Genomic DNA, 11,869 nt, shown 5'->3' with positions numbered 1-11,869 from the left:
TCGCGCAGGGCCAGGCTGGACACAGTGGCTTGGAGCAACCTGGTCTTATGGAAGGTGTCCCTGGCTGTGGCAGGGGGTTAGAACCGGATGAGCTTTAAGGTCCCTTCCAACACAAACCATTCTGTAACGCTATGGTTCTATGATTTGGGAGTTCTAAACGTAGTCAAAGCCCCAGTCTTTACTGGAATCTCTCTGTATCACATGAGTAGGGAACAATACACAATAATGCCATTTATTTTTGGACTTTGAAAAACCACGATCTGTCCTTACGCATGTGTGCAAAACTCCTCAGTAGATCCCACATGCACATCTGAGAATAGATTTTTCATTTTGCAGCTTCTAAACTTGAAAATAGAGTTTTGTAGCATTCCTACCTTTTAACTCAACTGCACTCTGCAAACTAATGTACCAGAGTTCTTAAAAGCACACCATTACCTGTAGGTAACTAATTGCTGGTACATCTTTCTAATAGACTAACAGATTCAAATGACTGTCATTTCATTAAGTTGCTGTTCTGATTTTAAATGCAGAACAGTTCAATGTTCACGAGAAAGACGCAAACACAAAATTATTGAAAATAAGGGAGGAAAAAACCAGAAATTTGGCCTAAATATTCCAGTTTTCCTGGGAAAATTATGCCCCAAATACTTCTACTGCAAGTGTATAAAACAGTGTAAAAAAGTACAGACCCAGAACAAACTAGTATTACTAATATTCAAATGTCTTTATTGCTGTCTGCAATATTTTCATCTACTGTCCAGCCAAAAAAGTGGGGGCAGGAGGGAAGTGGGAGAACTTAAGGGTAAATAACCTTTAAAACACCCTTAGAAATGTATTTGCCAAGTGTTAGCCCTCCTCTAATGTTCCTCCATCGGTTTGTGGCCATAGCAACTCTTAACTGGCACCTTCAAAGGTCAGGTCTAATTGTGAGTGGCCTAACAAAAGGTTTGTAGCAGAACTAGCCATTTCTCAAGCATACAGTGCAAAAATATCTGTTTTTAACATGCCTTTGTCACCAGCTATTACTCCTGAAATTTTCAACATGACAAATTGTGTTTGACATACATTAGTCCAAAGAAAAATTTTTCAGTACTTGCTTTGCTGATGTTTTCCTTCTCTTTTTAAACCTAAATGTGACTCTCACTAGATAAAATTTATGAAAAATGGAAACAGGTAAATATTTTGGGTCATATTATGGCAAAGATTTGAAACAATCCCTTGGAAGGCAATGAAATGACACACTGGTGTAAGGTCAGTGCATTCTAATGTTACTAAAACAAGCTGTTTATCCAACCCCTACAGAAAATCTGTTGCTATCAGTGCAACTACTGGCAACAAATCGAAACTAAATGAATAATGAATGGAGAAGTCATTTAATTATTAAAGTTAAAAAGCGAAAACGTATCTAACATCCCTGCAGTGAATTAGGTCACTTGCTATGCAAGAAGAATTCAAACTGAAACTCTAGTTTTGCTAACAAAGAAGCTTTGTACAGCATCCAAAAACAAGGAGGGATAAAAACAATGGCTTTACTTCACTGGAGGAAAAACTAACTGATTTTAAATCTAGGCCATACTGACAAGCAATACAAGGCAGTGTCACAAAAATACTTCGTACTTAATACCTGAAGATGACAAAGCCCTTTAAAAAGCTGAAAATGTTACAACCCATAAGAAATGGGACTCAAGACTGAAAGGTTAAGTGACTTGCTGAAGGTTATGCACCCATTCTGTGTGTGCACCAACAAAACAGAACCTGTTTCGATTATTCTTCTCTGACTTACTCTTTGGGCACAAGGATCTGCAGACTAACATTTAGAAGGCTGTTCACTTTTTGGTATCAGCTGATACAGGGTTTGTACTGGTTTTATCCTGACTTAACAACTAACTCTACATTTAAAACAATGCACCAACCACCAGGAGGGCAAGCTTCTATTCTGATGTCCAATGCTGACTTTTACAGAGACTCTCAGGAGGATGATATTGCCTCTTTTGCTTTAGGGTCTCTGTGTGTAATAGAAGAATAACATTTGTCTCCCACAGGGGTGTGGCATGCTGTGGGAATTATACCACATGATTAATTCAAAGGCCTTCTGCAATCTCAGAAGTAAGAAAAGTCACAAAGGCTTGGGTCTGTATTTTTCATTAAACAAATCCTTGTGAAACCCTTAATGCTAAAATCACATCCATTTAGAACCATCTGCAAAGACTATGATACAGAAAGTACCTTGCTGAAATACTTGCCACTGTCTCCATCCAAGCCATGATCTGGCCACCAAAAGTGTTTCCATGATGGTTTGCATGAGGAGGTTGGACAAGCTCAATACTCTGCACATGAGTAAGGTCAGTTGAAACTGCACCTTCCTCTTCAAAAGTATCTGAAATATGGCAACAATGTACTAATGAATTATTTCAGCTAGTAACTCTGATAGCGAAGAAGAAAATACCCCCCATTACTGAGGTGTGCAATTTGCTTCAGGCAACACTGAAAAGAAGAAAAAAAGAAAGACACAGAAGACCTCTGTTCTTTGCAAGGGAAGCAAGAACCTGAAGATTTGCTCTCTTCTTCCAAGGGACGTAAGTGGTAGGGGATGATGCACCCTGCAGTCTATCACAGCACAGTGATCCTTCCCAGCCCCCACTATATCCTTTCAAGAAGTGGTCTCAGAAGCTGTTACTGTGAAGCTTGGCTACCTGTGAATGCAGACAGACAACAGCCTCTGCACGTGCCTGTGATTATTCATGGTTGCTATGCATGACCTCTAATGGATGTTGTCAGAGAGTTCAAATGACTTCCACAGACTTTGACCACCATGTGCAATGGGTACCTGTCTAAATGAGTCTCATTAAGGTTAGGCATGATTATTTCCACAAATCTTGTGATTACCAGAGACAATACAGGACACATGAGAGTAAGAAATATGGCTAGGAATCAGTAATGATCTTCCATTATCTGAGCATTTTCCAGTTCCACTTTAAAATGTTTAGTTACACATCCTCACTCTTTTTTTTCAGTTATGTTTTGCAAGATCAGATTTAGACATGAGAAGATGCCAATCATTTTAAAATGTATCTGTGCTAGAAGCTTCTTGACCTGAATTGTACTTTTGACTTCTGCCATAGTTAACTGAAGTTACGATTATATGAAAGCGTGGACATATGTGACTAACTTGCACTTTGGACCTACTTAATTGTTGCATAAGATCACTCAGAAAACAAACTTCACTTTCTGGATATGATTTATATCTATTTTGCTACCTGGCAGCCTTTACGCACAGTATTTTCCTCTCTCCCCTATTTTGCTTGTTCTGTCTCCTTAAGGAGGTGAATTAGTGCTACCAATAACAAGATCCTTTGAGGAAGTTTCTAGGCATGGTAGTGGAAACAAAATCATCAACCTCTGATTTGTCTTTCATGGTATTAAACTGTTTCCTATCAGACAGCTACCATGAAGACAAATAACTTGTTTGCTTCTGGCAAACAAGTCTCTTCAGTTCTAGATAATCTTATTGTCACAACTGGAATCTATATTTACAACAGGTTTAGTCCTTCCTCAGTAAACCCACATGATGTCTGTTGTTTATATGCAGAGCTATTGCTCAGATTTTCCAAATACCAGCATATTTCTTAACTGCTGTGAATAATTTCTTTTGCAGGGGAGCTCAGCAACTTTTGAGTGCAACTATCTTTAAGAACAGAGATGAGAAATAAAGACAAACCTGTTTCGTAGCTCAAGTTTTTCTAATTTGATCATGAGGAGTTTAAATTTCTTTTACCTGTTTTGACCTCTATGTAGTAAAGTTTCTCCTGCTTGTTGGTAATGATCTCACAAGATGAACATAGTTCTTAGTGCTTTCTTGCAAAGACATAGCTATAAGCCTGAGTGAATTTTATCCTCCTATCTATATTACAACTAGTGCCATAGCACTTTACTATCATTTTGCAAAGTTCTGTGCGAAGCGTTAAACCTTCCACAGATAACCTACATGAAAATCTGCATTTCACATCTATTTAACACATGCTTAGCCTTCAATTCTGCATTTTTAAATCTGGAATGTCTGAAAGACAAAGAAATACCACTCTATTAGAATAATTGTCTTACACTCCCTCACAAATCTGGCACACACTTTTCTACACGATTCCACAATGTCAAGGAGCTCTACTCAGGCATTTTGTCTGCTTTTTCGCTCCACTGCAGCTCCCATAAATCATTTGTTCCATCTTCTATGCTGACCACAGTAATCACCTTCGTTATTACTCTCCTGCATTAGGCTCTGAAAGACCTGTTCATAGCCCAGTCGGATTCTTCTTCTCTCAATAGCCAAGCTGTGTTCCAGGTGGTCTTCTGTAGACAGAAGCTTTACAGGTTCTAATTCAATCTATGTAAATGAAAAAAAAAAAAAAAGGGTTCTGAACACCATAATCATAACAAAGTACACTTTGAGCTTAAAATGGCATCAGCATTTTCTACAACCTTTTGCTATCAACCATCCAAGATAACAAGTCCTATTAATACAAACAAGTGCAGAGTTAAAGTTCAAGAGATGCTGCATTATCCTTTCTGAACCACTTGTTAAAACTCAATAACAAAGTGCTTTTAGCTTTTAACTATAAATGCCCATGACAGCACATGCAGTTTAAGACAGTTCTCATTACAAAAGAAAACAGAAAAGAAAAAATGAAAAGATCTTGATATGTAGGTTTGACTGCTGATTTTTTTGTATCAGAAAAACAATCCAGTTGCATTGATCAGTCATACAGTCTATGGGAAAGTGTATCCCAGAGCCGACCCCCATCACGACAGAAATAGCTCCCTCTACGGAGAGCAGAAATGCTCTCCATACTCACATAGCCTATTCCGCCTAACTTGAGGACCAGTTTTCAAAGAAGCACCGAGGTGCACTGAGGTGGAGGAGAAATCCATGAACACCCAGCACTTGGTGTAGCTTCAGACTATAAATTTATGCCGCAAAATGCTACTTATGCTCAGATATACACCCTTCTCTTGCCAAGATCAGACCTTCTCCCATAAGTAAAAATTCCTAAGTATGTCAGTTCAATGACAAACTAAATCCAAACCTGTACTGGCTTAAGAAAATCTTTACATTTAGATAAATACTACAGAGGTGCTACTGAACAGTCAGTTGTGTGACTTGCCTACAAGGTCTACCCTCAGAAACCTTAATGCACAAGCACTGCAATACAAATACAACATTTTGTATCCTGCAGTGGTGCTGCTCATGTTTCTCAAGAGGGCTCTGAGTCTTCACTCAAGCTCTCTTGCAGCTTCCTTGCCTCCTTTCTGGCCCTCCTCAAGAGCTTCCTAGCTTTTTCCAGACGGCCCCACTAGAAGATTAAGATGGTGAGTGCTTACTGTTGCTCTCTGCACAACTTCAGCGACAGTTGTTCAGAAAAGTGGATTTGAAAAACTGTTCTTTAATTTCTCCAACACTTTAATTTGTGATGGAATTTGAACTGAAGTCTCAAACTCCCTCTGGGGTGTTACTGTCTTAAGCTTAACCTTAGTTAATCATCACCAGTTTAATCCTGAATTAATCTCCCTGGAAATCTGGGCAAAAGGTAAATGGGTTGATGCCACCGATAGGGTATCAAATCAATAATAAACAATCCTTACTTTATACCATTTTGGTGTTTTCAGATTTGCCAATTTAGCCATTAACCCTTCAGAGACAAGCTGGGCTTTAGTCTGTTCTCATCAGTTTCTTCTGCAAACTAATATATCATTACAGAAGAGAATGCAGAGAAAGCAGAAATGATTGTATATATTAGTTGCTCATGTGATGACTGCTCTATGCCAATCTGCAGTGGAGGTTAAAGAAGCAGATGCACTGTCGTAACATGTTCAATGAGACAAGAAGGTCAGATATATGATTCTACTCACCCATGTTCAAAAAAGTAGAATGCTACAACACAAAGGGCGTTCATTAAGAGCATCTGAGGAATATTTGGCCTTTCTCATATGAAAGCTTTAAAAGAACTGTGCCTGCTTGGCACAGCAATGTGAAGGCTAACAGTACTGTGACTGATTTCCAAATGTCTCCAGGGAGCCAAACACTTGGGAGAAGAAACAACATTGACATGAAAACTAATTAACATAAATGGCAAAGAATTCATTTAGATTGGAAACTACCTTAAAAATAATGTCTCTTATCTGAATAGCGACGTCTGAACAACCTCCTCAAAAGGGGAAGTGAAGGATGAAGAAAGCCCAGCCCCAACAACCCTTGCAGGTTTCAGGATGTAGATAGATCAGTTACTGACAAGGAGAGAGACTACATAGACTCACCGGGATCTCTCTTCCAGTGCTTGCCTCTCTCAATATTGCAAAGACATTAGTTCTATTATTAGCAAACATGAAAGACAAAGTGGAAACGATAAAGAAAAACCTAGGAATTTCAGAACACAGATGTGGGGAAAAAAAAGCATCTCCATAAAGTCTGCACTTCATGCCATTTTCCTATTACCCATCAGAATAACAGGTATGAAGATTTTAATGTGTTTCACAACCAGCAAAGTTGGATTATTTAGCAGAAACTCAGTCCCAGTAATTTCGCACAGAAGAAAACAGAAGGAATACCTTTCCAGCACCAACTGGTTTGGCTACATATGTTGCATATGCCACACTCACAATTTTTTCAACATCAGTCAAAACATCCTGTACTGTAACCTTGATGCCAACCTAGAAGGAAGAAGGTAGCGGAGGAAGGAGACAAAAAGGGAATTTACATCGTCAGCTGAGTTGAGACAAAATGGTGCAGTCTCTTAAAAGAAACAAGGTAAAAGAACTGCTCTGTTATCACCGAGACATCTCTGAACATGTAAGAACATCACAATATTCGCTGAGTTCTGAAAAGTTTTTTAGTACAACTGTACATATGCTTAGCATCACTTGTAAGGTACAGTTAAAAACAGGAAAGATACTTGGATTTAGTTGTATGGATCTCTTTCCATTTACATGTGTGCCATTTGGAGTCCCTGAGATCCGTACAAGCAGAAAAGTCTGTATAAGCATATAAAACTCAATGAAACACTTGAAGGTGAAACAGTGTAATTGATCCTATGTGAGACAGGCCTGATAATGCATCAAAGCTTCTGACTGTTTTCTAATGTTCAGTTCCTTTTGGAATGCATTCTCTGTGAGATGCACCAGCCTATTAACAAGAATTGGGCTTGGGCATAACGCAGAGATACTAAACCTTGAGGTTCAGTTCTGATTTCAAGGAAGTGATTGGGCAATGCATTGCATACTTGCTGCAAAATGAAGAGTAAGAACATGCATCCACCCGAGATAAATACTTTTGTATCAGAAGTTTCAAAAATACTTAGCACTCCACCTATTCAGTGGATCCTAGCTCTGACCTAAAGACTGCTTAAAGGTCAACAGCTTTGGACTGGACCAACACCACTTATCCCATCCTGTCCATTACACCCACCAAATATTTTAAGTCTTCAGAGTCCAGTTTCTATTTTAACATGGATTATTTTACATGAAACATGCAACTATAATACACATTATGAAACCAGTTTCATTAGGCAGTGTTATTATTTAGATATCTGCACAAAGCTCCTGGACCAATGCTGCATTTCCTCCACTCCTCGCACCTAACTTCTATTCTTTAAATATTGTTAAGATAGTGATCTCTTACCTCCATGCTGGTTTTGAATGCTCTGTTCACCTTTGCTTTGATGGTAATAACTTGTCCAACCCTGTTAAGAAAAATAAAATGGTATGTAATGATGCAGCTTCATAAGGGCTTGAACCTGCCTCCCTAGGTATTTCTAACACTGAAGAAAATCTCATTAATCAGTGTGTGTCTTCCATCCCATACTGAAAACGCGCTGAAAAAAGTCTAGTTCTGTAACTCGTCAGACTTCATTCATGCTCAGGAACAATTTTAGTTGTTCAGAAAACTGTGTAAGCTTAATACTAGCATTCCTTCTCCTTGCTCATGCCTGTGTGACATCAGGTATGCTCCAGGCCCCAGGACCCCCAAGAAATTTTGGCCTACATTCTGCTTTTGGTGAAAGGGACATCTTGCTGTGAGTTACACCAAACCACTGAACACGTCTATCTGCAAAACAAAATGTAACTATCACACAAGATACACTCCTTGTATATTCCCTAGCGTATGCATATATGTACATGAGGAAATAATCCCAGGAGAAAAAGTGCTCTTCCACATCTTTGAAGCATGGGGAAAGAGGTCACTTTCCAAGTTTCAGCCAAGAACAGGGCTGCAGCATGTCCCTTCTGTTCTAAGAGCACACCTCTGAACAACTACTCTTCCCCATTTACCTACACAAAATACCCAAACAGAATTCTTCTCTTTCTACTTAAATAGTATCAAGATTAAATAAGAAACTAATTTATTTCCTTCTGGAATGTCTAAAGTACCTGCTATGTGTTGGTAACAAGAGAGACTCCTGTTTTCAAACCCCTAATATCCTAACACAAGGCAGTGTTGAAAGGGTAGAAAGAAGACCGTTTCCTCTAAAACTGCCTTATTAAGCGTAAAAGGACATGATGTGCATGATAAGTCAGAGCAACAGACAAAATAACTGGGCATTGGGTCACTGCCTTCAGGAAATTCAGACAGACTGACAATTGTAAAGATCAGTTCCAGAGCAGGCTAAGTACAGGTAGCTACATCTGAGTCTTGAAAATATAACTCAGACCACTTGAGTACCTATGAAACAGCATTTATAGCTAAGGATTTGGCACAGTTATAATCTCAGTTTATATTAAAAAAAACTTTTATCATTTCTTCCTGATTTAATGAATAGGGGTTTGACATTTAAAGGTATAGCTTTTCTTAAATTGCTTCTCTCTATGCAAGAACTTCAAATGAATTGTTACCAAACACTAGAATGAGGAACAAGAAACCTGCTCCTTTACAATACCAGACAGGAACAACCAATTACATGGAAACTTTCTTCTTGTTCACATTCAAGAACACAAGTGGAAGCCTTTGAGTACATGGGGGAGGAAAATCGCTATAGAAAAGAAGTCCATATGCAAATACACAGCCCTCATTAGCTTTTCAAGAACATATTCAGAAGGAATTGTTCCATCACTCACTGCAAAGAAAAAGCACAATCATTGCTACAATTCTAAACCCACAGCTAAGGCAACCACCAGAAAAAGAAGAACATGTTCATAACAGTAACACAAAATTTATGTCTAAGTTTGGAAAAGAAGTTAATATTACAATGTTGTAAAAAGGCTTTAGAAAGCTTAGAGTCAGAAGCCAATCAAGAAACACCTCTGAAGGCTCTATATTTGTCACAAAACTCCCAAGAGAGAGGACTACAGTAACACAGCAGTACAGCTAATCATAAGTATGAGGTGAAAAAAGGACTATACACTAACTGGACAAACTGTATGATTAAATGCAACATATGCCAATACTGAGAGAGGCCTTCCTTAAAAGAAAGAGAATTCAGAGTCTCTTCAGATGCATGCAGAGGACGTCATGGTCCCTGTCAAGAATATCACAGTACTGGACTGTCCATGAGGTCCCATCAGGGACTGCCAAGGTCTCAATCTCAGGTTTACTGGCCTGTAAGTATTCTTCTGCACAGACTGTTTATTTCACCTTTGCCAGTGACACCTCCCTGGTGACCTCTGTTCCTCTGTGCGAGAACATTGCGTAAGAGAGGTTGAGAGAGGTAAGTCTTGGTCTGTCTGTGAGAAAGCTGCAGGGCGGAAGCCACGAAACAAAGCTGGATGTGATCTCACTTGGCCTGAGACAGTCCCACAACAAGGCAGACCTAGACTTCACGAATATCTGACACCCTGACTGACTAGCATCTCCCTGGTGCACAAAGCAGTCTATGCAGCTGGACTCACATTTTGTTGTAGAAAAGTGTACTCCTCTGGAGTCCACGGCCATATCATAAAATGAAGATGTCAGAACTGAGATGGTCAGACACTATGATAGGGAAATGTCTTTTCATATACTTTCAGGAGCTGCTTCAAAATGAAATGTTTTACATTATATCACGTATTCTGACTCTGGACAAACTGATTTAGTCAAGCCAAGAGAGCCTGGGCATTTAAATAGATAGGTAAGGACAGAAGTCACAGAACACCATTTACCTACACAGAATTCCCAAACAGACATCCAGCTGGCATAAAGCAGAAAGCTTTTAAAATGTAACAGAATGACTGAATACTATTCATATATAGAGCACTAACAAAATTTAAATAAATTTAATTTAAAAGCAGATGTTCTTACTACCACTGAACTGCTGCATATTAAAAAGACAAGGAAGAGGGATTTATTTGTTATTATGGCATAAAACTGAGTTTTGCAACACAGAGATTTGTGGAAATGTCTGTTTCCATGTCAACCAAAAAGAAATATGCACAGAAGAGTTAATCCTCACAGAATATTTGGTAACCTGAGTTAGGTAAATGAAACCTTATAGTAGGTAACTTACAAAACATCTTTTTAATTTAGAGTGAGATAGAAGAGCTCTCTTATTTATGCAAGATGTTTGTATAATCAACAAGCTCTGGCAAAATTTTGGATATTAGAAAGTAAACTACAATTGGAATGTTAGAGATAACCTGAGGCTGAAAAATAATTACTGAAACCACTTCACAGTTACTAGGCTTGTAGCCTGAATTCTTGTTAAAAATGAAAAATTGGCACCACAAGTGGAAGAAGGACTAGAGACATATTTGGAAACAAATTTGGAAGGAAAAGTATTTTCATTATATTTTAGGAGCTTTGTTCTGCTCTTGGAAACAAGAGAGAAAATTGCCCTGAAGCTACTGAAATCTGAAATATTATGCCTGAAATTAAAACATTACCCTGAACTCATTTGTAGGACTCTCTGATTACCATTTTCACAGAGAGGATTTTTTCCTAAGGATAAATTAAAAAACAAAACCAAAACCAAACAGAAATCAGTTACAGGCAGGACAAACACTTTAAAAGTAATTTTGTAAAACTGACCAAAAAACTCTGGAGTTCTAGATTCAGAATGACCATGTTCACTTTATTACTAGTTCTAGCTCTCACCCTAATGGTCACTTGTCTAAAAATCTGCTGTTCAGAACTGTAACAGGATGTCTGTAAACTCCCGTACTTAAAACCGTTTTAAACTGACATCAGCTGTACATCCACAGCCAGTGTTGTTTGGTTCACAGTCACGACAACTTCATGCGTGTTCATCTGTGTAACCACAGGTTCATTCCACCTAAGTACTCGCTGATTTCAAGACTGCAAGGTGTAAAAATACATGAAAATTACAAAATAACGTCTTTAAGATTCTGTAAAGATATGGCTTAGGAATAAATGTGCGATTTCATCTGACAGTGTCTTTTATCCTTTGGAAAAAAGTGAAAAATGGCTAAAACAGAAGTCCTGTATTATCTTGTAGACTGCCATGGTTTAAGCCCACCTAGCAGTAACTGCCATACAGCTGCTCCCTCACTCCCCCACGCACGATGTGGGACTGGGAGGAGAATCAGAAGATTAAATCTGTGTGTAGAGATGAGAGCAGTTTAAAAACTGAAATTACATAACATTTAATAATAATAGAAATGATAACAACAATAAAAATATTTATAATAATATTAGGTGTTCAGCTGTAATAGTTATTTTTCTCCTTCTTAGTAGCTGGTGCAGTGCTGTGTATTGGCTTTACTCTGAGAACAATGCTGGTAACACACCAGTGTTTTAGTTGTTGCTCAGTAATGCTTTCTCCTATCAACAACTGTTCAGTATCTCATGCTCTGCCAGTGAGAAGGGTATGGGAAGCCAGGAGGAAGCAGAGACAGGACACCTGACCCAAACTGGCCAAAGGGGAATTCCAGACCACAGCACGTCATGCCCAGT

At 38.6% G+C, this 11,869-nt stretch overlaps 1 protein-coding gene across 1 annotated transcript in view; it reads right to left on the bottom strand.

The window, feature by feature from the left end:
* ACOT12 (acyl-CoA thioesterase 12) overlaps positions 1 to 11,869 on the bottom strand; it is a 29,217-nt gene that overhangs the window by 16,232 nt on the left and 1,116 nt on the right. Inside the window, exons 2-5 of the mRNA XM_010014305.1 lie at positions 7,667 to 7,727; positions 6,598 to 6,699; positions 4,246 to 4,378; positions 2,227 to 2,377 (exon numbers count right to left, since the gene is read on the bottom strand). Coding sequence (XP_010012607.1) covers positions 2,227 to 2,377; positions 4,246 to 4,378; positions 6,598 to 6,699; positions 7,667 to 7,727 — 447 coding nt within the window. The remainder of the gene's footprint in view (positions 1 to 2,226; positions 2,378 to 4,245; positions 4,379 to 6,597; positions 6,700 to 7,666; positions 7,728 to 11,869) is intronic.

This window comes from Nestor notabilis, unplaced genomic scaffold (assembly GCF_000696875.1).
Source record: "Nestor notabilis isolate BGI_N333 unplaced genomic scaffold, ASM69687v1 scaffold11405, whole genome shotgun sequence".
In the NCBI taxonomy this organism is placed as follows: domain Eukaryota; kingdom Metazoa; phylum Chordata; class Aves; order Psittaciformes; family Psittacidae; genus Nestor; species Nestor notabilis.
The sequence above is the reverse complement of the archived record's forward strand: the minus strand, read 5'-3'. Positions and strand labels throughout refer to the sequence as shown.